Source organism: Elgaria multicarinata, chromosome 12 (genome assembly GCF_023053635.1).
Source record: "Elgaria multicarinata webbii isolate HBS135686 ecotype San Diego chromosome 12, rElgMul1.1.pri, whole genome shotgun sequence".
In the NCBI taxonomy this organism is placed as follows: Eukaryota; Metazoa; Chordata; class Lepidosauria; order Squamata; family Anguidae; genus Elgaria; species Elgaria multicarinata.
This window is the reverse complement of record NC_086182.1, coordinates 31,074,211-31,100,130: the sequence shown is the minus strand read 5'-3', so window position 1 is coordinate 31,100,130 and position 25,920 is coordinate 31,074,211. Positions and strand designations below refer to the sequence as shown.

The following is a 25,920-nucleotide window of genomic DNA, read 5'->3' as shown; positions in this document are numbered from 1 at the left end:
TTTTCTCTCGTCTTTTGCATATAAATCTCTAATTCTCTCATCTTTTCAAGACTTTACTCTCAAGTTCTTATGGCCCTCAGGGCACTGGTATTAATTTCCCCAGCTAATACACTCATAGTTGGGGATATTTTGCATTGTTCCATGCCTTTCCATGCTGGATTGGAGAATCTATCCCATTCCTTCCCAGTGAAGGGGCTGCTTAAAAGTTCAGTATCAAAGTGCTCTTCCCTTGGGCTCCTCCTGTATGGTGGAGAGCAATGTGGCTAGATTGGGCTGGGAATCAGCCATTTCATAGTACTGAGCTTTACCTAACTTTTTCTACTTCCCTTTTATTCTATTCCCAACAGACAATTTCTCTTAACTATTTCAGAGTTCGAACCCCACATCTGAAACACACCAGGATTTTCCATCTCCTTCTAGTCTTGATTGGTTTCAGACATCCTAACTTTTGGGCTGTGCACTCCCCAAAGCCAGAAGGCACATTAGCAGCACTTTTCATTGCCCTGCCTGTCAACAAGACACTGAGTGAATGTTTTCCCCAGCTGTCATCCTCTAAGAACCTGCAGCCAAGAGCTCCTTTGGTTTCCAGAGCTTGTGGTGCCATCCCCACTCATTTCCCTTTGAGACAAGAAGAAGACTGATGTCCACTTAGGGATGTGTTGAAAGCTTTCTGAAAGATTGTTTTCTTGTCACTTGTAATACCATAAGTGCCATTGATTGAGGGGGCCTCTCTAGACAGCAGGCCAGCTACAGTATGGCAAAGCTGCAGCTGTTCCGAAAACCTGGTGGGAATCTTGCCAGCATAAACAATGGCTACATTTCAGTACAATATCCCCACAGTGGCTGAACTGTGTTGTAGATGTCCTGATAGGAGACATCCTTACAGATAAAAGCAATCTGTATGACTTCAGTTCTAACTCCAGGTGAAGAATTCCCACCTTCTAATGCACATGTTCAGCGTGTTGTGGTCGATAGCGTCACCGGCCTTGAAAAGAAGCATAATAACAGGCCATTGTTACCTACATCACTCGGGTATCAGTCAGACTAGACACATTTTCAAATGTGACTTCTAAAAACCGGCATTGGTTTTTCCATGCTTGTGTGGTTTTGAATCATGTTAAGGTTTGCGCTCTTTAGCAGCCAGAAATGACGTGCCTTCAAAGAAGTGGTGGGCAGTTGGCAAATGCCTGGATTTTGCTTTGGTCCAATGAAACAAAGCCCTATCAGGAGAGACTGAAGGCATTGGGCATGTTTATTCTGGAGAAGAGAAGATTGAGGGGAGACATGATAGCACTCTTCAAATACTTAGAATCATAGAATAGCAGAGTTGGAAGGGGCCTACAAGGCTATTGAGTCCAACCCCCTGCTCAATGCAGGAATCCACCCTAAAGCATCCCTGACAGATGGTTGTCCAGCTGCCTCTTGAAGGCCTCTAGTGTGGGAGAGCCCACAACCTCCCTAGGTAACTGGTTCCATTGTCGTACTGCTCTAACAGTCAAGAAAGTTGAAAGGTTGTCACACAGACGAGGGCCAGGATCTCTCCTCAATCCTCCCAGAGTGCAGGACACGGAATAATGGGCTCAAGTTACAGGAAGCCAGATTCCGCTGGACATCAGGAAAACTTCCTGACTGTTAGAGCAGTCTGACAATGGAACCAGTTACCTAGGGAGGTTGTGGGCTCTCCCACACTAGAGGCCTTCAAGAGGCAGCTGGACAGCCATCTGTCAGGGATGCTTTAAGGTGGATTCCTGCATTGAGCAGGGGGTTGGACTCGATAGCCTTGTAGGCCCCTTCCAGCTCTACTATTCTATGATTCTGTGAGGCACTTTGGTATAAAACCAAAACCTAATGTTAATTCTGAAAAGCACAGAACAATTGCTGGCTTCTTGTACTAGACTGCTGCTGTTATTGTAGCACATGGAAAGCAACATCTACAAGTTTTACTAAATAATTCTGTTTAATACAGTGTGATGAAAAATGCATCAAAGCTCTCTTCCACATGGGGAAAGCATACTTGGCCCAGAAGCAGTACAGTAAGGTAAGGCCTGTGAACTTTCAGGTGTTTATGTCAGCTCTTATGTGCAAAGTTATTCCTCTATGAATATGGAGCATCTTTAATGATTGAAATTGTTGCCCAGAATTATATCGGCGTTAGCACAGCTAACTTTTATTTACGTTATTAGTCATTTTTTTTTTAGAAAGAAAGGCAAACAAATAGGAACGTACTTGGTCTTCACGAAATCATGTTCGGAATTCATAACTGTGCTGCTTTCGCACTTAACTTGTTGACTGAAATGTTGGAAAGCATTTTAAAGGGGTTTATTTTAAATTCTCTGATAGCCTCAACCCGAGAGGGCAAAATCAGGGAGGGTGTTGGTGTCTGGGTTGGGAGCATTAGCAGAAAGGTCTAAATTTCCCTTTTCCTGCCTGGTTATTTTAGGGCGAAAGTAGGAGTGAAGTTAAATGCATTTAATATACAGTTTTCTAAAGCACAAATTGCATCAGCTTGTGTATATGTTGCGGGGATGGGACACGGTGTGTGTGGGGTGGGCATTAGTAATTAATAGGATTGTAGAAGGCATGGAAGGGGAAATTAACTCTTTCCTTCCCTGCTGAGTACGTGAGGAAAATCTGTCATCCAAAGCTAGTATTTGCATTGGGAGGAAATCTTCTATTAGTGGGAGTGGGAGATTTCCCCGTAGAGCTAGTTCTAGGTTTAGAAGAGGGGATGCAACATGCATTTGTGGGGTGGTGCCTGATCCTTTTAATTATCAGGGCCCCACCTAATGCAATTTGCATATATATATATATATATATATATATATATATATATATATGAAACGCTTAGGTATGTTTCTGTACAGGCTTCAGCTGATACAGGTTGCTAAGCAACAGTAACAACGTGTAACGTCAGCTGATACAGGTTGCTAAGCCCCTCGCCCTACTCCTCTGGGCTTCCCAAGGTAATCCTACCCCCCTTTCCTCCTCTTTGCTCCCCCCCACCACGAAGGGGGCAGTGCCACAGTCCGGAGCATGAGCGAGGCACGGCCGGGGCCCTTGGTGGCCGGGTGGGAGGCCGCTCGCCTGCTGCGAGCTGGGCGGGTGGCCCAAGGCTGACAGGAACCCCGGGGAGAGGGGGACACCTGCTCCCCCTCCCCTGACCTCCCTGCCCCCCAGGTCTGCCAGACGGCGCTGTATCGGCGGCCTCCAAGCAGCCCCCTGCGATGATATTTAATTAATAAACTTTAAGATATGCTACAACGGCGTTTGTTATGCCGAGTACAGCTACTGTTAAAGATTTGCACCATGCCATCAGATCTAGTTTGGCCCTCAGAGTCGTGACCTGAAAGTTACAAAGGGAGCCAAGAGGCCCAGAGTTCTTATTTAAACCACAGGAAAGAAACTGTCTTTGTGGTTTATAGAAGCCACCAGATCAAGTTTTTGAATGGTTGATTATTATTTTATTTTTTTAATATCCTTTCTGTTCTTTCATTGTCCCCTGTCTAAAACCCTGTCTTTCTTTAAGTCCAGGGAGTGCTACCTGAAAATTTTAGAAATCGATCCCCAAAAAGAGAACCTGTGCAAAGGTAAGAAGTATAAGAGCCTTTAATCTTTCTGCTACTAGCAATCCTGCGATCAGTTTGCAGACAAAAGTAATTCCCTGCATTTTGAAACATAGCATTTGTGCCTTTGGTTGCCCCCCTATCCTAGCGTTTGGACCTTGCCGTTATCCTTGATAAATTTCATTCCATTTGATTTTGCTCTAAACTCTTACGTCCTGCTTATTTCTCCATTTTGCCTTTTGGACTTTCAGATTGCATAAATGAAGTAGACTTGGAGGAAAAAAGGCAATACGAGGAGGAGAGAGCCTTACAGGAGTTAGAATCTGGAAAGCAAGTTTCTGTATCTGTGATCGAGTTGCTGCAGAAACTCAGCAAGCCTGATGAGAACGCCTTCTTCTATGCGGGTGGGATTAGGCTCTTGACAAAAGCGATACAAGATTGTGAGTCCCCTTATGATGAGTCTCCCTGCTAGGTCGAAATGCTGAACTGTGGCAACATATAAACAAGGGGCTTTCAATCTTGACTGGTGTCCAGCACATATGACCCAGAGTGCAGCTTTGCTGCTTGCCTCAAAGACGATTGCTCTGAATGCTTTGTGCCCCATGGGCTGTTTTTCTTTGCCAACCCTGTGGCTTTATTGAACTTGTCTCTTAACGCTGGGTGTTGGGTGAGCAGGTATCCATCCGCCTTCTCTTGAGAAACTTCTCTGATACGGTTATCTTTGAATATGTTACAGGCACTGAACAAATCTTGTTTAGAATGAACAATGGGTTCAGTATCATCAATGACAACGAGGTCGTACGACGGTAAGGGCTCTCATCAGGAGAACAGTAGGATGTTACAGGGCAAAGAAATAGCCAGACTGTTGGCAAGAAACATGATCGACTGTATGAAATTCAGCTGGGCTGATCGGCTGGTAGTGCAGCAGTCAGCTGCGAAGCCTTAGTGACCTTCAGAGCGTCCTCCACGCTCTTTCTGAAAATGTAGCCTTTTTGATTTGTCAGGGTTAGAAAAGCACAACGTAAACGGCTATTAGATGCAAGAGCTCTAAGGCGCTGCTGCGTTCAAAGAGAGCCAACACCTTTGGCAGAAGTGCCTTTCCAAGGGCGGCATATGCTGTACTACTTTTCACCCTAAAGAGAATCAAGGGAGAGGAGCTTTCTGTAGGATCCATATTTTTCTTGCTTCGCATTGGTTGTGTGGATTTGGCAATGTGTTACATCACTGGTTCCCAAAGTGGGCGGTACTGCCCCCTTGGGGGCGGTGGGATTGCATAGGGGGGCGTTAAGAGGCAAGGGGGCAGCGGTGGGGGGCGCGCTAAGAGGTAAAGTGGTGGCAGGGGGGTGTTTGGGGTGGTTTTTTCTGAGAAGTGCCTCTCCAGAAAGTCTTAAAACCCAGAGACATTTTTATGGGAGAAGGTAGTTTAGTCCCAAGCCATATAGGGGAAGAATCCACACATGTATTAATACCGTTTAAGAAGAGTCCTTTTAATGGTGAATTGTAATGTTTCAAAAGCACCAAAATGCTAATGAAGAGACATACCCTGCTTGGTGTGCCCCGCCACGCTGGCTGCAAAACAGAGGCATTCGCTCTCTTTTCCCTTCCTCCCTAGGCAAGCCTGCGGTGGGTGCTTTGGATTTTGAATAAATATTCAATTAATTGTTACTGTTTTGAATTTTATTGTTATTAACTTCCTTAGTGGGTCAATGAAAACCGCTATTCTGAATAATGATTTTTATAGTGTAGGGTAGGGGGGCGCTGGGCATGAGTTTGTGGAACCAAGGGGGTGGTGACCTGAAAAAGTTTGGGAACCACTGTGTTACATTAAACTTCTTGTCAAGGAATAAGTCCAATGGCTTTAAATGCCTCCCTCAGCTGCCTACATTTGATGCCCAGAAGAGATCAAAGGCATCTGCTGGTTTCTTTATAAAACATTTTTGTTGGTGTGTGTGTGTGTGTGCGCGCGCGTGTTTTTAAGTGTTTTTATCTTATGTGAACTGCCCAGAGAGCTTCGGCTATGAGGAGGTATAGAAATGCAATAAATAAATAAATAAATCTGAAGGAGGGAGAGTTAGAGAAAGTTTAAATAAAAAAGAATGTGAGTGGAAGCAGTCTGTACAAAATGGAAGTGGTTACTTGGAGTACCCAGCGACTGGATGCATTTGGAGAGGAGGGTTTTTTAGTGGCCCTGTGGGAGCTAATGGGAAGAGAAAGGCGGGGTCAGTCGAAGAGAGATTGGAAAAACGCCCCCCTGTGTGGTTTTCCTGATCTAAATTGTGCCCCCCTTAAAAACAAAAAAAAAATGTGGAGAAAAACATACAAATGCAAGTATTACCTGCATTACCTGGAGAAAGGATTAATACTGTGACTCCCATTACCCTCGCTCCAGCCTTACTCCCCTTCACTTCTTTTTTAACCATTTTTTTTTAAAAAAGTGGGAGATATTACCACAATCTTCTCACAATCTCATTTAGTTGGGTCCTCGGTTGCACTTTCTTGAGAATGAAAAGTTCATTCTGGCTAAAGTTTAGCCTGGAGAAGAGAAGATTGAGTGGAGACATGAGAGCACTCTTCAAATACTTAAAAGGTTGTCACACAGAGGAGGGCCAGGATCTCTTCTCGATCCTCCCAGAGTGCAGGACACGGAATAACGGGCTCAAGTTAAAGGAAGCCAGATTCCGGCTGGACATCAGGAAAAACTTTCTGACTGTTAAAGCAGTACGACAATGGAATCAGTTGCCTGGTGAGGTGGTGGGCTCTCCCACACTAGAGGCCTTCAAGAGGCAGCTGGACAAGCATCTGTCAGGGATGCTTTAGGGTGGATTCCTGCATCGAGCAGGGGGTTGAACTCGATGGCCTTGTAGGCCTCTTCCAACTCTGCTATTCTATGATTCTCCTACATCGCATACCTGGGGAAATACAACATCTGTTTTTTTCTCTATTGAGCATCCAACCTGCGGAAGCATCTTGTGTGACTCAAATCATGCGCCTCTCATTTGAAAACCCTGTTTGTTCCAATAAAAGGCCATGCCTCGCTTGCTCTGTGCTTCTTTGTTTCGTGGGAGCCACACAGCTCCTGAGATTGTGTGGCCTTCCTTGGTGTTTAAGGAACCCATTTATTTTCCAGGGTCTTCTGCACCAAGACAACATATGCGGCTGAAATGGAACTGACTCTTTCCCTTCTCCTCCTCTGGCAAGCAGTCTGCAATGGGAATGGTAATCAACACAAATCACTGTTAACCTACTGCTAATAGGACTTCAGCTGTGTTTGAGAGCATTGTTTTCAGTGAGAGTTGCTCCTATGGGTACTGATCATGCCGGGACCTCGCTGTGCATCAAAGATTTACAGGTTAAATGCAATTTCAGCAAGTAAAGCATTTGTAGCAAGCCTGCAGATTGCTCCACCCTCATCTCATCTCCCTGGGGTCAGTAATAAATCTGTTCATCTTCAGACTGTGCATATTAAACTTATTCATCTGGCTGAGCGGAAACTCCTTCTCTGACCTGCACTGTGTGTGCTTGGCAATTCGGCCCTTTTCAGTTAGTAATATCAGCGATGTTGCAAGGTAATCTCTCTTCAAGCGAGGTTTCCAAAGGAGATGGATCATGCATTATCTTACGGGGGGGGGGGGGCACTGTCCTTTGCGTCCATGTGGCTCTCAAGATCATTGACTTAAGAAGTTTGGCATGGTCAGATATCTTTCAGTTTTGCATCTGAGACAGAGAGGTCTGGCTGGTGTCAAGCTTTTTACAAAGGCCTATCTTAGAAGTGAAATGGCTTGTGGGGTACAGCCGGAGCAGGAGGGACCACCCTTCTTTGTGTTTCTCAAGGAAGTGGAGTTTGGAAGGGGGCGTGGATTGGGAAAAGTAGACTTTTTGAACATGGAGTTGTCCAAATTATCTTTCATTCACACTTCTCATAACCTCCAATGATGCTTGAAAGGTGGCGCTAAATGAGACATGAATTGCTTCCCATGCATGCTTCAGATGTATAATTTACCCTTTAAAAATGGCATGAGGGAAGGAGAGGGGAAAGGAAGGGAAGCAATAGAGAGTGCCGATGTGCCACTCTTCCTTTCCCATCACTCCTACAGACAGATCATTCGAGTGGAGGACAGAACGCTGTCCAGAGCTGACTGGTTTGGGGATGTGGACCTAATTACCGACAAAGTCAGAGCACCTGGTGTAGCAGGCTGAAACGTTCTTGGTGTGTGTTTTCCCCCCTCCCAGAAGAGAACCAGCGTCTGCTTCTAACTCACCCTGATGTGAATGTGCAACTTCCCACTCTATTGCTTTCTGAGGTGCCCGAAATCCAAGAAAACTGCATGGCCCTGCTTTCTCTCTATGCGGAGACTGAGAATGGGAGGAGCCTGCTGATCCGACACCTGAATACAACCAAGTACTGTATTTTAATCCAGTTTGCTTAAACAACCAGGGTCCCGGGGCCCAATGTGAGGTGCTCACGCAGGTTGGAACGCAACATCATTGTTCAGGCTTTGAAAAACTCCTGAAGATCCAGCCATCTTTAAGAGTTTGCCTTTGGATTTGAAATTGTCCTTGAGTCCATTGAGTTTTACTTCACTTTCTTTCAACTACCAAAGAATTAGATCTTAACACTTTGCTCCCCGGTGTCTTGGTAGGGAAAGAGCAGCTCCTAATCCAATACTGCAGGCAGAGTTAGCACATCATGGCCTCTGTGAGTGCAAAGAACCAAAAGGAAGACAGGGAAGGGTATTCTTCTTCTTCCTTCTTCAGGAGGAACACCTTCCTTCTGGACGGGGCACCAGATTTTGGAAGGTGGCAGAGCATTTATAGGAGGGGTGGGGAACCTGTTTTTTCTGTCAAGGGCTCCATTCCCTTGGGGGGTAATTTGCTAGGTGGTGGTGGTGGGGATATGCCAGCACTGAAACCAGTGATGGGAAGAACCAGCCCTTTTTTCACTCTCTTTCTGCCACTATTTATTGCTTGCTTGCATTTCAGGTCGACTCAGCCTTCTATCCTTCCGAGGTCGGTAAAATGAGTACCCAGCTAGCTGGGGGAAAGGTAACGGCGACTGGGGAAGGCAATGGCAAACCACCCCACTACAAAGTCTGCCAAGAAAATGTCAGCGAAAGCAGGCGTCCCTCTAGGAGTCAGCAATGACTCAAGTGCTTTGCACGAGAGGTTCCTTTCCTTTCCTTTTCCCCCTGCATTTCTATACCGCCCAATAGCCGAAGCTCTCTGGGTGGTTCTCAACGGCTCTTTTTCTTGCTCTCGCTTCTCTTTCTGACAACCTTTTCTCTCTCCCCCACTCCCCTATTATTACCAGACGTCTGAACTGATTGCTTGCAGTGAGCTTTTGACATCAGGTCAAGGGCTGCAGGTTTCCCACCCCTGCGTAAAAGGCAAGCTGAAACAAATGTGTATCTTGCTCCTTAATTTCTTTGGGGCAACATCGATCATTCTTTCTGGGTCTTTTTTCCTCCTTGGTGGCAGGTTTGCTGGCAATAAAGAAAGCATCACCCCAAAACACAAAGATAGTCTCTGGGGAAAAATGCTTCCTAGAGATGTAATTAAAACTAAAATAATTCACTTTTATGTATTGGAAAATTAGCCAGCAGTAAAAAGCAGCTCAGTGCACTGCAGAAGACCCATCTGGTGTTGTCATGAAGACCTGGGTTGGAAATCCTTGCTAAAGCTTGTTTAATCCTGCCACATCCCCACATAGGGGGGTTGTATAGAACAGCATTTTACAAAGGGCCCAGGGCTTTGTTAGCTGACGTGCATCTGGATAAACTGTTCATCGGGACACAAAGCTATCCTCTGGGATTGGGAAGCAGCAGACATGGACCAATATAGCAGGAGACAAAACAGTAGCAGCATTACCTACCTATTCTCTGCCATGCCTCCCCAACCCATGCTGCCCAGAAAGTCTCTAGGTGTGCCGCACTCCAGCCAAGGAGTGAATGAGTGGGGAGAGCTTTGTCTCTTGCATCTCCATCAGGAGATTTACCCAGAGTCTGGGGTAAGACATCAAGCGAGACACAAGAAACCAGCAAAGAGCTTTACTTGGCCAGGGAATGGAACATCTAGGAGGGAGACACCATTCTCTTTTGAAAACATGATATTTAAGCTAGTGCAGGATAGGTGAAGCTGTAAGTTTCAATGAGAGATTAAGAGTAAGGAGAAAAATATATATTTTACTCTGCTGATTTTATTCAGACAAGCAAGAGGAAAATAAAATCCTCACTTACTGCAAAATGTGGCCAATTTCGTATCGAAGCACATTCTTGCACTTAAGATATCAAGCTTGCCCAATATAAATGCTTACATAAGCAAATGTTCCAACTGCAATCTGAGCAAATTTTAGTTATGAACTTGAGATGGATGGGGGCCGGGGGGGTGAGAGAGAGAGAGGAATGCCTGCGTTCTTCTAGCTCTTCATTTGGATCTTCCATCAAATTCTTTTTGTATGCTTTGAGTTTCAAGGTGGCACTACTCTACTCCGTAATTGGAATTTATGATCATTCCTAGGATTTCATTGTCAGTACACAGAATTTCGGAAATGTGAGGGTGGCAAAGCTGCTCAGCTTCGTGCTATTTTTAGCTTGTCCAATCAACCCACCACACACACACCCTGTACAATGAAGAACAAATGAACAAAAGAGTCCTTTGAATACATTTTGACACTTGTACCAATGTGTTAGCTATGATGTCCTAATATCCAGGCCTCTTACATTTTTTAAAGAATTGAATTGTTATTCAAATAGTGCTGGTGAATATTTTGATGAGTCAGCCTGCTTTGTCCACTTTTGCAAAAAGGCCAGCCCCGCGCTTCCCTGGCAGCTTTGCTGCTTCAGCTGATACAATTTGTCTGCGGAGCATAATGAATTTCTGGCCTCCCACCCCGAACTTCACATACTCAAAGTCTTTTCAAGTGTCCATGTGACCCATTTGGCTTGACAGGAAGTACGTCGGAGTTATTGGGATTGCTAGTTTCCATTGGGAAAGTGTCTGCTTCGAGTCCTTTGCCACGAACGTAGTTTCCCATTGGTGACCTGGAGGGAATCTACACGTCGTACTGAAGGCGCTTGCGTGCGCTGTCAAAACGATGGTGTAGACGGAGAAAGAAGAGGCGGAGGAGGAGGAGGCTGGCTTCCGCCGAGCTCTCTGACCTGGGTGGCTCTTACCCCGGCAGCAGGAGGCCGGCGGGGAGGCGGCGGCGGCAAGGACGTGGCCGGTTCCCCAGCCTCCTCCTCCTCCTCCTCTTCCTCCGTCTCTTCTTTCTCCATCTACACCATCGTTTTGACGGCACACTGGAGGCGCACGCAAGCGCCTTCAGTACGACGTGTAGTTTCACTGCCAGGCCGAACTCAAGTTTCAGGCAATCCAAGCTGGATTCTCTGTACGTGGAATGCACTGCTCTGTTTGTTACCAGCGCCATCTACTCCTGAGAAAGCTCATCAGAAGTCTCTTAGAAGTCTCTGCCCACGTTACTGCCTCCGAGTTTTTAGGCCGTCTTTGCCTCTTGAAAGGGTTTTCACCAAATTACTTGAAGGACTGGCTTCCCCCCATATCAGCCTGCCCTCACTTTTAGAATAGCAACAGAGAACCACCTTAGTTATGTATTATTTATTTATTTATTACATTTATATCCCGCCTTTTTTCCTCCAAGGAACTCAAGGTACTAGAGAGGAGGCGACTTTCCTGTAGAGGCCAGCCATTTCTGGAATGCAAGGCCATTGCGGATCACTACAAGCTTTTAGGAAGGACCCCTTACTTGTTTTCTCTGGCCTTTTCCTGATTATGTTTTATTGGACTGTTTGAATGGGTTTGTGTTTTTTTAGCTTCTGTTGTGTGTCAGATTTCAGTAACATCTGGGCTAGATGTTTCATTGGTGGTGTTTTTTGGTTTCATTAATGTTTGCTGTTTTATCCATATAGGGTTTTTTTATTGTGTGGAATTTTGGGGTGAGCTGCCTTGGGAGGGCTCTTGCCCTAAAGGGGAGCTAGAAGTATTTTAAAGTAAAATAAAATAAAGATGTGCTTACCTTTGTTTTCAGGTGGCTGCAGATTTTGATGTCCTTCATCAAGGTTTTTGACAGCAGGGCAAGCTGTGCTTTGAAGCTGCTGACCAACTTAATCATGGAGGAGAAGTAAGTTGTACTTTTCAACTCCTTGGTCATCTTGGGTTGGAGTTTTGGGGTTAACCGAATCCTGACATTCATGGCAAAACTGTAGACATCTAGCTATTGGGCCAGTTCAGAAGACATCTTAAACCCTGCTGGTTAAGGCTTTTTGTTAAGGGGTCTTGTGCGATGCGTTTTGCTAAACCCTGCTCACTCACTAACCACAGTCCGACCGTCTGCAGCAGGGTTAGTGGCTCTAACCATGGCTTGATGTGTTGCGTCCGACAGCACGGCTTGTGGTTATTGCTAACTTCAGAGAACCATAGTTTCGCTAACCACAGAGCCAGAAGTGTCATCTGAACAGGCCCATTGAAGAACAAAAGCTAAGACCTAAACTCAGTCTGGTTTTGCTAACAGGTTCAAAATCCAGTGTCGTATCAAACTCTCCACAGAGGCTTTGCCGTTGTTTACACAGTTGCTGGTAAGAAAACCTCTTTATTCTGAGTAGGCTGGGAAGTTGGGGGTTTTTTTTGGGGGGGGGGGTTGCCACCCCGTTGTCTGAGCTCCTTTCTTGAATAGTCTGGAGCTGTTTGACTCGCCCAAAGTCAAGTGACTTTAAAGCAATGTGTGGCAGATACTTTCATAGGATAAAGAATAAGACTCAGGCCCTTCTAGAACTATGAACAATCAATCAATCTTTATTTACAGTCAACGGATCATTATTATAGCATGTAGGCACACAGACGTTAATAAAAACACATGATGGTAAAAAGAAAGGGTACAAAATCTGTAAAAATGCTGGAACTATGATTTTAAACTTTGGGTCTACTTCTGCCTAACTGGTTGCATTGAGACAGGGGGAATTCATCACAGCATTTAAATCCCTTTGTGTTCTTTTCCTTGAGAACTGGTCCAGAATATGTTTCTCAGTACTTCGCAAATATTAAACGACGGTAAGAACATTCAAATAGAACTTTAGGTGCCCAGATATTTCTCTTGTCACTGCTGCTCCATTATTGTCCTTTGCAGTACTGGGAAAGCAGTCCATGGCTGGTGCAACATGCCAGGGCTGAGCTGTTTTTTAAGCCGCACCACTGGAAATTCCGCCATCGCTTCTTGCATTGAGTGACAAGGGCATGGCATGGAATCATCATATCAGCTGGATGAAGCCATTTCGCTTCACCTTTCTTCCCGAAAACATGTTACCGTTTCCCCCCCCCCCCCCCCGGGGATATTTCAGTGCTGGCCAGCAGGGATTTGCTATATTTTCCGGAATATGCATTACATTAGTTTCACTGGAGCGAACTTTCTAATTACAGTAGCACCCTTCTATGAATTCAGATCTGTTTACAGCGCAGTCTTCGTGGGCATTTGCGATGGGGACAGCATTCAGAATGTCCCAATAAACCACAAGTTCTCACTCTTATTTCTAAAGGGTTCTGTCAAGACGGTGAATCAGCTCGCCCTTGCACAGTGTATCGCCATCATGGGAGATCTCTGCTCAGACATGGTCATCCGAATGCAGATGTCTGAAAGCCAGGAATGCTGGCAGTGTTGTTTGTGTTTTTTGGTGAGTAGACGTGCTGATGTTAGCTCACCTAGCAGCGTTCCCTTTGTCTGTCTCCAGCCACCTTCTATCATCCTAGGTTGTGTGTACACTAGGACAGTGGTTCCCAATTGGGGGTCTGGAGTCCACTGATGACGAATTCCTACCAGAAGAAAAATATAACATCACTGAGCACCTGCAACTAGCTTCAGAGATTACTTCCCTGCACCTAATCCTGAAATCTCATGGATAAGGAATCCTTTTGAATGTGGTGATGTACAACTAAAAACTCTCTCTGCGGAAGAGCAAGATGCACTTGTTGACGTGACTCGTGATGGTTCATTGAAATCATTTTTCAGAGAATATAAACTGGATCAATTCTGGGTGACGGTTTTTCCTGATTATAAGAAGTTAGGTGAAAAAGCTTTGAAACATCTAGTTCCCTTTTGTTCCACATATCTTTGTGAACAAACATTTTCGACATTTTGTTATGTGAAGAACAAGCATCGAAATCGGCTCGATGTTGATCCAAATTTGAGATTAAAAGTAGGAAATATTGAACCGGATGTGGAAGGGATTGTTCGGGACAAAAAGAGGCATGATTTCTCCCATCACATTTAGGTTTAGTAGCCTCTAGACATGTCCTATTTTTTCAATTGTAAACTAGACATTAGTAAAATTTAATTGTCTTTATATTCCTAACTAAATTTTATGGTCTGTTTTTTAAGTATACCTAAAATCCTTTGATTATTAGGGGCTACCCCTTTATTTTCTCCAGTGTGAAAGGGCAGCCTTTTTAAGCAGAAACGCAGAGCTTGAGACAAATGGATACTGTTGTTTTATACTGTTGTTTTTTATATATTTTTGATGGTTTTAAATTTTGTATACTTTCTAATGTTCACTGTTTTAACTTTTGTAAACCGCCCAGAGCGCTTCGGCTATGGGGCAGTATATAAATTTAATAAATAAATAAATAAAGATTTTCAGGAAAATAATAATAAGTGTGATTTGTTAGAAATAAGGTGTATAAGGTTAAACAATTTATCTAAAGCATTAGAATGAAAACAGGCATTGACAGAGTTAAGGAAATACTAGAATTATCATAGACCCCACTAAGTACCAGCAACTATATATAAAAGTAGATTAGACAGCTGTGTAGTATTTGCGGCAATTAGTTGTGTAATTAGTTGTGTAATTAGTTGTGTATGGAAAGCAATGGGGGAGATGGACAAAGGTGTAACCTATTTAGGAGTTTTCAGGGTTTGGGTTCCTGCAGCGGTATCGGTAGATTAACATCTAAACAAGGCTCAGAGGTTTACATGCAGCTTCTGAAACCTTGTAATGGAAGGCTTCTACTTGCCCTTTTGAGACTGAAATGGAGCGTCCTAGTGGGGCTAGCAGATTTGCCAACATCATTTTGTCTTCTCCATGCGCAGGATGAATGCTGGACTGAAAAGAAGGTCACCATATGCCCCGAGTGCCTATATGCAGTGCTTGGCCTAATGATGAACCTCTCTGTGGAACCCAGTTTGATCATTCAGGTAAGTGTTAAGATTCCCCTCCCTTTAAGTTGATTAGTGAATTTCCCAGAGTGGAACTGTTTGGAACGGTATTTTAATACCTTTCTTGACCCTTCCCACTGTTGGTACTGTACCTGTGAATCTCTGTGGGGTTTTATATCCCCAGGATGTGCCTTAATATCCCACTTCCTAGGGACAGTTGCACCAGCCAGTGCCCTCTGTTAAGTATATGAAAAGTATGATACTTGCTTAGTCATTAAAACTGTGTATGTATGGCTATCTCAGGGTTAAACAGAGAAGGACTATCTGTGTGCAATTACCTTGAGATACACCGGGAGCTGTACAGGGAACCTTGCCAGGATTCTCTAAGATATCATGGTGTTCATGATATGAATACACCAAAGATCCTTGAGGCTGGGTTAGCCTAATCACAGCTGTATGTAATGTAGATAAGAACTGTGTAGATATGTATGTGTATATAGTTTCTCACTTTTGTAAAATGGAACTGGACTGCACGGAACTGTAAAAGAAGCCTGAAGCTAATATTTATTTATTATTTATTTATCATACTTATACCCCGCTCCTCAGCCAAAAAAGGCTCTCAGAGCGGCTTACACTTAGGAAAAAAGACAGTCCCTGCCCTCAGGCTTACAATCTAATAAAGACATGACACACAAGGAACAGGAGTTCAGGAGGGAGGGAGGGAGGGAGGAGAGAGAAAGAAAGAGAGAGAGAGAGAGAGAGTCCAGCAGGAGCAGGCCCCGATGTTACTTCTGCCTGCTCCTGTCCCCTCGGTTAATAAACTAACTCTGCTGTGTAAGACCTGCATGGCGTGCGTTTGTTTCTGAGCACGGACAGAATCCCAGATGAAAAGTTCTGGCACCTAACACCCTCTTCGTGCAGAGCTTGAGGGACTGACCATCAGAGTAGCTGGGCTTCTCACATGACTTAGATGTTCTGGTGGGCTTCATTCTCTGCCCATGGGTGGAGAAATGTTCCAAGGAGTTCTTCTGCAACATTCCTTACAGTATTGCTGAAAGCCAGGGTCCAATTTAAGACCTTACTCCTGGCCTTTAACGCCCTGTGCTTGCACCACCCAGCTTACCTGTCCTTCCACTTGTCCTCGTATGTTCCGGGCCAGGCCACCAGATCCATGGGTCAGACCCTTCTGACCCGCTCTATCTCATGGATCGCGGTGTCCCGGTATCGTGCATTTCAGGACCTTGTCCTTCAGCTGTGGAACTCACTCCCCCTGCTTCTGCAGTTAACTGAGAGTTTGGAGGTGTTCAAGAAAGGTTTGAAAACCTTTCTCTTTGAATAAAGGGTGTTTATTTATATTTATTTATTTATTACACTTATATACCACTCCCATAGCCAGGGCTCTCTGGGCAGTTTACAGAGACTGGTTGTTCCTGAGGAAGAGCATGCTGATGGTTCTTGTGGTGGCCACGACACATTTTATATGATTTTTTTATATTCTTTTAAATCCAGTTAAGGTCTTTTATTAGAGTTATTGTATTTATTCCATTTTTTGTCAACTCCTGATTTATTTTATCTCATGCCCAGCACTTTGTTAGAAAGTGCTATATAAATAAATTTTGTTGTTGTTTGCTGAATACCATGTTCCTCACTTTTGCAACTGCTTCAGATGACGGTGATGATATTGATGAGTAATAGTAGTAGCAGTAACGGGACCTCGCAACAGAATGTTGCTGCGTGAAGCGCTTCCGTTCAGGGTTGTAGCCATTCTTGCCACAACCCTGATTGGGGGGGGGGGGGTAAGTTAGGATGAGAAATAGTGAGTGGTCCAGATTGAGCAGGGATTTGCACCAAGATCTACCCAGTCAAAGTATGTTATCCTTTGCACCGTAATATACCTTAGCTAAGATTTTGTGAACTGCCCAGAGAGCTTTGGCTATTGGGCATTCTAGAAATGCAATAAATAAATAAATGGAGTCTTTCTAGTATTGTGGTTGCTTTCCAGGGCACTAAGAGCCTTGTGTGGCGCAGAGCGGTAAAGCAGCAGTTTCTGCAGCTGAAACTCTCCCCACGGCCTGAGTTCGATCCCAGCGGAAGCTGGTTTCAGGCAGCCAGCTTGGGTCGACTCAGTCTTCCATCCTCCCGAGGTCGGTTAAATGAGTAGCCAGTTTACTGGGGGAAAGGTAATAACGGCCGGGGAAGGCAACGGCAAACCACCCCGCTATAAGGCCTGCCAAGAAAACGTCAGCGAAAGCTGGCGTCCCTCCAAGAGTCAGTAATGACTCAGTGCTTGCACAAGAGGTTCCTTTCCTTTTCCTTCCAGGGCACTAATTAAGCTGTTATACTGATGTGTAAGCTGACAGTCTAACCCTAATGGTTGTTTCAGGAACATGCAGAAGAAATCTCTGAGAAATGCATGTCGCTTTTCAGCAGTAAAGATGGAAGAATTGTGACTGTAAGTGCTACCTGACTTAAAGGCAAGACTTGAGGAAACGGCGTTCGTTAGGAGGGAGAGGCCTCCTGCCGAATTCCTGAGTGTCTTTGCAATCAGAGTTACAGTGATAAAAGGGATCTCCGAAAGGTCTTTTGAACTAACTCCCGCCCCCCTCCCAAACTTACAGCAGTATATTAAGGAGGCACGGGGGATTGGGCCCAGGACGCTGCCAGCCAAAGTGAGCAGCAGGGAATGGTTTGAGAGCAGGAGCAGTGGTGTGAAGGGACAAAGCAGGTGCTGGCTGGGAAAGCCTGTGGCTCAGTTCAGACAACACGTTAGTCAACGCAGTGCGAAAACCCCACAGAGCCTGACACACAAAAACACAACGGTTGTGCAGGAGCTCTCCTCTGCACAGTGTCAATATTCAGTGCGGAGTGTTTTCCAAAAAACTCCCCACCAGGCAACACGTTTCTCATCGGTGGTGTAAAACCTCCACCGTGGAGTTCTAAAACCGCCGTTGAGAAATGTGTCATCTGAACTGAGCCTGTTGAGAAGCACCACTCAGAACTGAACTCGCTTGGATCTTTTGAGTCCACTTTCTTCCCAGGGGGTCGCTTGCCATTGTTCTGAACCACGATGGCTTAGTTACGCCGGTTTTAACTGGGGGTCTTGGCTCGAGAACTGCGCCTCAAAGAACGGGGCTCCCTCCCGACCGTTAGAAACGTTTGGCGCCTGTTTCGTTTGATTTCTTTGAGCCCTCTGTGACTTCGTTATTTTACTCTATAATAGTTTAAATCCTTTAAGACGGTTTATTTTTGCCTTCTGGATGTGGCTTAGTGTGATTCTATATCAGTAGCCTGGTCACTCACTGAGGTGGAAATATTATTTGTAAATATGAAACACAAATAAATTCAGGCACTACCATCCTACGGTCTCAGCCACAAGAGGTCAGGCTATGCTGTGTCTCCGATTAATGGCGAAAAAGCGACTGTTGTACAGCTATAACGAGCTGGCTTCCTGGATCATTAACGTTACGCTTCTGCTTGCCATTTCATTTTCTGTCTTTGCTGTAAACAGCAACGTATAAAAACAAAAGGCTCAGTCAGCTCAAGCAAACTGCTATGAGGTGAACAAATACGATAACTTATTTTGAGCAAAGATCATTTAGTTTTGCATGCGCACGCGCGCACACAACACCTCATTTTCTTTTCATTTAGCGGGCAGTTGGGCTTTTAAGCCACGTCCTGCCAACAAGTCAAGTGGCACTGGAAGAGGCAGTGAAACAAGACGTGGTGAAGAAAATGATCAGATTCCTGAAGGTAACTGGCCAGTTCAATTTTGTAGTTTACCTACAGCGTGGTGGTTTTCATTCCAGTATCCTTGAAACGCCTCTGCAGAATGCATGAACGTATGAATCTGCCTTGTACCAGATCAAAATATCCCCTGCGTTAAGTGCCAACGCACACTTAGCCTTCTCTGCTTATACAGGAACGTGAATTGCTTATAGGATTGCCTTGTTCCTTCTTTCCTGGAAACGTTGACTAAATTAAGTCAAGCATTGCTGCATCTAGCCCAGTAGTATTTGTTGCAGCAGACTAACACGGCTGCCTTTCTAAAATGGTCTACTCTGGCAGTGGCTTTCCGAAGTTTTGCTCGCCACCTGCTACCTGAGATCCCTGTAGCTGGAGTTGCCTGGGGCTGAAGCCGGTGCCTGCTGCTTGCGAAGTCTATGTTCAACCACTCCTCTGTGGGCTCAGCCTTCCTCTAGCATAGGGGTGAGGAGGAAACACACACACACCCCAGCCTGAGAGCAGATGCATCCTGCCAGCATTCAAGTATGTATGTAAATAACGTCAAGCCCCCTGCTCCTACAGCTCAGCTTTCCCTGCTTCTCAGCTGTTCCCTCTGATCCGTTGGGCTCCCCTTCCTCAGCACGCAGAGGGAAACGCAGCAAGCTGGCGATGTAGGCGGCGGTGCAGGACAGGTGATCTCTTCCTGCATCGTCATCACCTTGGCTGTGCCACGTCTGCAGTGCTGTTTTCTCTTGAGGGTCGGCTAAGTAGCTGGGGAAGCAGAGGAAGAAAATAGAAGGAGGGGAGAGAGACAAGGACATCGGAAGACAGAGAGATGTGTGCGAATGAGTGTGTGCGCGCGTGCATTGATGTATAGATGGGTTTGTTTGCTTGTTTATTCAGCCAAAAAGTCTCCCGAAGCAGCATACATATAACCAGTAAAAACAGGACAGTGTTCCCTGCCGCAAGGTTAGAATCTAAAAGAGACACACAAAAGGGGTCAAAAAGGATAGGAAGGAAGAAGAAACAGTAATCTCATGCCCCAGTTCTTCAACTTAAATATCTGTCCTTATAATGACCAACTGGAAAACTATTCAGGAGAAGGAGGAGCCTGCTGGAGTTGATCTTTTTTCAGGGCTGGTGGAATGGCCTCTGATGCAGCCTGCTGGAAGGGCAGCTGCCTGTGGACACTTGAATTGAGGGAGGAGCCTGATGGAGCTGATAATGTGTGTGTGTGGGGCGGGGGGTTACATTTGTATTCCCAGCGTACTGAGTTATGTGTGTAGCTTTGGCCACGTTTGGCATTTGCCCAGCCTGCCACTGGCATGCCGCTTCCAGAAGGATGCAGGTGAGGCAATGCAGCCCCTCGGCAGAAAAAGTCCTCCCCCCAACACATGTCCGAGCACATGTTACAGCCTTATGTTACAGCCTTATGCTACAGCACATGTTACAGCCTTACAGACACTTCCATGGGGATTTCTGAGCTGCCTGATCTATTGCTGATGGCTGTCTCCTCCATCAGGACTGCAGGGCTCTTTCCAACGGAAGGAAGGGACACAGCAATACTATCCTGGGTGTGTCTCCGCTCCTTAAAGCTAGAAGAGGCAGCCTTGGCAAAATGTGAGGAGCAACAGTACCTCCATCAATAGTAGTACTGTCGTTGCTACCCAACCACGAAGATTCCTAGAACTTTTAGTTTAGTGGTCAAGGCCCCTCACCCTTTTAACAGAACTATTAGGCTCAAGTGACCTTTTGGGGGAGCGGGTCAGACAAAGTACGCTGGTCTAATTCATACTGAATTAGACTTCAGTCGCAGGCATCTCCAGCTAAAGGGATCTCAGGTAGCAGAGAGCTTCGGCTATTGGGCGGTATAGAAATGTAATAAATAAATAAATACTGTAGATATGCCCCCAGTAAAAGCCTTTCCAATCTCCAGCCTTTTAAAGAACTGAAAGTAGAACTATTTGAGGCCTCGCTTCGGCATCTAGGATGTCAGCAAGGAAGTCAGTGCCCAGTTTTGCCATGATTCCAGCCACATCCATGCGCGTTACCGGATGGCATAGGCTACAGCTCTTCAGCATTAACGAAAAGTCTGAAACTTTTAAATTTCTCAAGAGCGAAGAGGAAGGAGAAGAATTCCCAGACTGTCGGAGGATCTGTGACGTCAGCTCTTTACTTCTGAGTAATGTTACAGCCTGGTGAAAATGGTCAGGATCCCCATGAAAGCTGAAATACCTTTTTATACTTTCCATTTAGCGTGCAGCAAAGGCAGCCCTTTGATGGATTTATTTCCTTATTAGCAATTCATGTATGGAAATGCCCCTTAAAAAGAATCGTTAGGATTGTAGATTTATTCTTGGGGGTGCCTCTATCCCTAGGAAAGGTCATATATATCTTGTGGCGGCGCTAGTTTTTGCATCCCATTTCGAGGCTTTGCCTGGGCTGAAGCCTGTTACATTTAAAGAGGAAAGGAAATTATAAATCGCGGCATGCCTAGAGACCTCGTGACTTCGTGTCTTGTCATGAAGCATCCATAAACAATTCTCTGGCACTGTGGACTCCCCCCCCCCCCGGGAAATGTACATTTTATGGGTGCCTGTTTCTGAATCCAATCCAGGACAGTGGACCAACCACAACTAGCTATGCAATGAAGACCCTTGCCGCTTGTGCCAAAAGCAGCCGACGGGCGCAGGAACAGATGGTGAAGTGGGACAAGAGTAAGTGCCAACTCCTTTCTGCAGAGTTAATTTGGGGGCAGGCCCCTTTGCTGTCTTCAAGACGAAGCAGGAGTGTCAATCACATCTTATGCCCTGGAGAATTCTGGCACATTGACAGAACCGGGCAGCCTTTGTGCCTACCCAACGTGGCTTCCAGTCATCTTTAATATGCACAGACCATAAGTGGATGCTGTTGTGCCTGCTTTACATTAAGAAAATAGCTTTGTGCGCATAACGAACTCCACCTTGGAAGGGAAGAGGGCATCTCACAATCTTCTTACGGTAATAGCCTGAGGATTGGAAGAGAAAGGATGTGCAGTGCCTCAGGGACGGTAGGCAGGCTTGGGGAGGATTTACACATGAGAAACACGAACTTTACTGCCCTGCTTTTGTCTCATAATGCTACAGTGGAGACTGGGTGGCATTTGTAGGGCAGTAATTAACCCTTTCCCCTAGGTGGATGTAAATAATCTGGGGAGGGAGGTTGGGAGTGGGATTTTCTGTGGAGAATCAGGATTATTTGTTTTATTTACTGCATGTCCCCTCAGCAAAACATTTGCACAAACTCATGCTTGCCATGGTAATGTGAAGAGCCAACCATAGAAGAGAATTGGGAAGAGGGTTTAGCAATCTCCTCAATGCCCTTCTGCATTACCATGACAAACATAGTTTTTTGCAAACATTTTGCTGAGTGGACTAATAAAATAAATAGAAGTCTTACATTGACGCCTGAGTCAATCAGGTTCCAGCTTGGTTAGGACACGTGGTGCAGGTCAGCCTAGAATGAGGGCTGCTGAGACCTCGCTTTCGCTGAAGACTTTTTAATCAGCAAAGCAAAATGGAACCCAGCTTGGCATATCTTTAGACTTCTAGATTATTAGTGTGTAACTCCTGCTCGCCATGACATCTTTTGCGGTTGAGGGGTGGGCAATTTTGTTAGCGTTTTAGAAGTAGCTCCAAAATACGGATGGTGACATGTAAAAACCCTTGGATTTATCTGATTTCCCCTTGATGGAAATAGATGCTTCAAAAGAAGCCCGCTCCTCCTGGCTTTAGCTCCATGATTCCCTCGTGAAAAATCATACCAGTCCCTTTCTCCACTCTCCCCACCCACATGGCTGAAGCATTACCGCTACTCCTATTCTTGTCGTTCTCACCAGCCATTGTGTTGTTTGGCACTGAGGGGGCACTGGGACTTTGGTTATATCCTTCACTCTTCTGTTGATGTTTGACATGGCATCATTCCACTCCACCCCCTTCTCACAGAATGTAACACATTGCTAAAACTCCTGCGCTCCCAGGATGAGATGGTAGCAGGAAATGCCGCTTTCTGCCTCGGGAGATGCCTTGAGGTGCCCGGAACAGCGACGAATTTGCTAGACACCGACGTCGTGAGGATTTTATTGAAAGTCAGTGGCAGGGATGCCCAGAAGACCTCTGTGCAAGAGAATGCAGCCATCGCTTTGGGGAAGCTCTGCACAGCTGACGCCAGGCAGGTATCCGTAGGAATGGGCTCACCCAGGATTGTCCTCAAACACTTTGCCTGGATTCATCTGAACAGCTGAGATGAAAAGAGCTATCAAGTGGTGCATTGTTAGTATGTGTGTGATTGCTGGGATGTTCTGACACATCACAACAAAATGGTGAGATTATTGTGCCTCCTGTAGTTCCTTTTGAAATGTGGGATGGGCCAGGAGAAGTTGAGCTGTGAGCACACGCAGCTGGGCTGTGATAAGCGGGGAACAGTCACTGGAGAACTCGCCTCCTTGATGGCTTCACCACCATCTCAGTTCATGCTCAGCATCCCTTTGCAACATAGGAAAGGCTGGACTTGCAAATGAGCTTTCTAACTACTGAACACATTTTTATTGGGTTGCTTGGTAACTGGAGCTAAGTGACCATCTTTAACTTTTCCTACTGAAAAGACACCATGGTCAGGGGCGTCCGATTCAACCACCCAGGAATATCTTGGGCAGAGTGGCTAAGGCTGCATTCTTATAATACATACTGGCGGTGGGAGGATCTACTAGATTCTCCATCTGCATCCTATATGAGGAAGCCATGGGCATCCAGAGGACGCCTTTCTCAATCGTCATAGCCCTGGAACCAGAACTTGAATCTAAAGTGCTTGCCTAGGGGAAACAGTCCTGCACAAAAAAGATTCAAATACTGTGATTAAAAAAAAAACCCACCCATGTAAATAAGTGAAAAACATCCAGACGTTCAACTGGAGTTTGGTCTGGTAATGGACACTCCCCACCGCACTCCCCACCCAGCCACAGATTTCATGGGCAAAGAAATTGATGTGCACAGTTCTCATGCCTCCTTGCACCTCTTTGAAGCAGGATGTTTTTTGCCAAATGCAGGCAGGGGTCGGGGAGGCACGCTGCTGTTTTGAGTCAGGTGATTAGTACAGCAGGAAAGCAATGCGACCATGTGCAGTGAAAGCAGGGATTGCCTTGCACTGTGGACATGAGCCATAGCGGTAGTTCCCAGAGTGTGAAAGAGGCTGCCCTAGGCTGTTGTAAAACGCTTGACAGGGAGGTGCACGCTCTCTTCCTTGGGTCCGGAATACGATGACAGGTTTGTGCAGCCAATCCGGCCTCCTCCCTTCCCCCATCATGATATGCCTCCAGCGATGTCACTCTGTTGTGTCAGCAGGAAGAATCATAGCTTTTCTATTTTCTTTGTTGGGAAATCTATTGACTATCACATGCAGGTTCCTTCTAAACCTGCTGCCCGTGACTCTGCTAAGTGAGTGACGCACAAATCCATCTCTTGCTGCCCTGACACTTATCTTTCACTTCATCTTGCTGTTTTGCTGTGGTCTTTGCAGGCACACCAGTCGGTTGCGGGAGTTGAATGGAATGGCAATCCTCAGCACCTGCATGAAGTATGTGCAAGGACTTTAAAGACGTCTGCAAATGTTCTGAAGAGTGTTTACGGCGCTTTGCCATGGCCAGGGCTGCACTTTCCCTTTGTGATATAGAGGATTAATAGGGAAAAAAGGCCGCTGTTCTGTTCTCAGAGGAGATAAAACATTAGAAGAACGGCTGAGTTAATAAAAAGCCTTGGGCAGTGCCTGGATTGCAGTGTCTTTGTTCCCTTCCTAAATGGGGGCCTCTTTTCCATAAGCACATTCCTTCATCTGATAGGAACTGCCACATTTCAAGAAGACTCTGGAAAAGCCTCTAGATTCCGTACAGCAGAAGTTATTCTCAAAGACTCCAGGAGAAAAGGCAGTTTGAGGTGGGTCTGTCACGTGGACTCCCTAATGGTGGCTAAACCGGATTTGGGTGGGTTGGAATCCTGATCCGATGCAGCAACGAAGCACAATCCTCCTCTTTCTGAGCGATCAAGTAACGCTCCGAATGCATCTACAGATACAGTGTAGAAATGAAGATGGCCCTGGCCCTCAAATTGATGGATTTAGCATCACCGTCACTCTCTTACCTAATCCAGTTCCAGTGATATAACCCAAGTGGGCAGAGAAAAAGGCGAGAGGAGCTAAGCACTCAAATCGACTCCTTGATTCTTCCTCCTTGACACTTTTAGGTGGCCATTACGCCAAGAGGAGCAGGTGTAAAATTATATATCGGCTCCTCTTGGGAGCGGCTGATGAGTGTACTAATCTTCCCCACTTCAGATGAAGGTGCTATCTGGAGCATGCGGGGCTCTCTTCTCTTGCTTTTACAATCGAAACTTCTCCACCAGTGCAAGGTTCATGTCAAGTTACATTTGCTCAGCTGGAAAGGCTTCAGTCTGCTATGGGTTGTTCACAGTTGTCAGTCTCGGGTGTGAGCTGTGATGGATGTCTGTGTTATTGCCAGTTGCTCCTCCTCTCAATGGTCGCTGTATTTATTTTGCCTGGTCCAGATTCTACCTTTTGCATTCCTTTAATGCTTCTTGAACCACCCCTGGTTTACAACAGTTCTTTCCTTTTCCTGTACACTCACGTTTCTATCAACCTGCCAACGGAAGATAACCTTGCATCCGATGAAGTGGACTCCAGTCCTGGACAGCTTACGGCATAATAAACGTGTGGTTTCGGGGCTTCAACACACTAACATAGCTACCACTGTGGATTCCCCTCCCTCCGGTTAAGACACCTTGTGTTTGCATAAATATACACAGTGTTCATGGTCATACTTATGTGGACAAGCCCAACACATTTGTAATAGGGGTGGACAAATCTGTCAGTTTCACTTTCTCCCAAATTCGTTTTAAAAACACACACCAGAATATGAAGTAATTTGCCAATTTTGAAAATTCTCATGAAAACTGAAATGGAACTAAATTCTCACCCATCTCTGCATAGCAGATTCACAATTTTATGGTTCAGCATGTTGGGCTTTAACGTGTTATTCTCAGCTCACCATTGAAGTCTTCTCTATTGAGCTTTCCCTTTAATTCCAGGCACTGGCCAACCCAGACCTTCTTAGCTTCAGCAAAGTTGTTGCATCAAGGGCCTTTGGCCATGACTTGTCCCCCGTTGGGTGGTTCTTCGTACCTACAGTAGCAGAAACCAGCTCTTTCTGCAAGGTCACACTTTTAATGGACGGTGGCTTTGTTCCTACAGCTGTGTGGCCTTCATGCAATACAGAGAGTATTCCGTGTTTGTGATCATGGCGCACCCATCTCAAGTGATGGAGCAAAAGACTCCTGCGGTTCCTCCCCATCCCCATCAAATGTGAACTGTCTTTTTTGCAACCACTAGATGGCAAACTGGTTACTCATCGAATTCTTCAGCCAAGGCACATAT

General features: G+C 45.6%; 1 protein-coding gene across 1 annotated transcript in view; it reads left to right on the top strand.

Annotated features, from left to right (window-relative positions):
- The window catches only part of TTC12 (tetratricopeptide repeat domain 12), a 30,607-nt gene extending 7,884 nt beyond the window's left edge, over nt 1-22,723 (top strand). Inside the window, exons 4-17 of the mRNA XM_063139025.1 lie at nt 1,967-2,038; nt 3,527-3,587; nt 3,815-4,003; nt 4,300-4,369; nt 6,691-6,779; nt 7,794-7,962; nt 11,605-11,697; nt 12,088-12,151; nt 13,106-13,240; nt 14,653-14,757; nt 17,102-17,170; nt 18,367-18,468; nt 21,059-21,158; nt 22,425-22,723. Of these exons, the coding sequence (XP_062995095.1) occupies nt 1,967-2,038; nt 3,527-3,587; nt 3,815-4,003; nt 4,300-4,369; nt 6,691-6,779; nt 7,794-7,962; nt 11,605-11,697; nt 12,088-12,151; nt 13,106-13,240; nt 14,653-14,757; nt 17,102-17,170; nt 18,367-18,468; nt 21,059-21,158; nt 22,425-22,723 (1,617 nt within the window). The remainder of the gene's footprint in view (nt 1-1,966; nt 2,039-3,526; nt 3,588-3,814; nt 4,004-4,299; nt 4,370-6,690; nt 6,780-7,793; nt 7,963-11,604; nt 11,698-12,087; nt 12,152-13,105; nt 13,241-14,652; nt 14,758-17,101; nt 17,171-18,366; nt 18,469-21,058; nt 21,159-22,424) is intronic.
- The last annotated feature ends 3,197 nt before the right edge of the window (nt 22,724-25,920 follow it).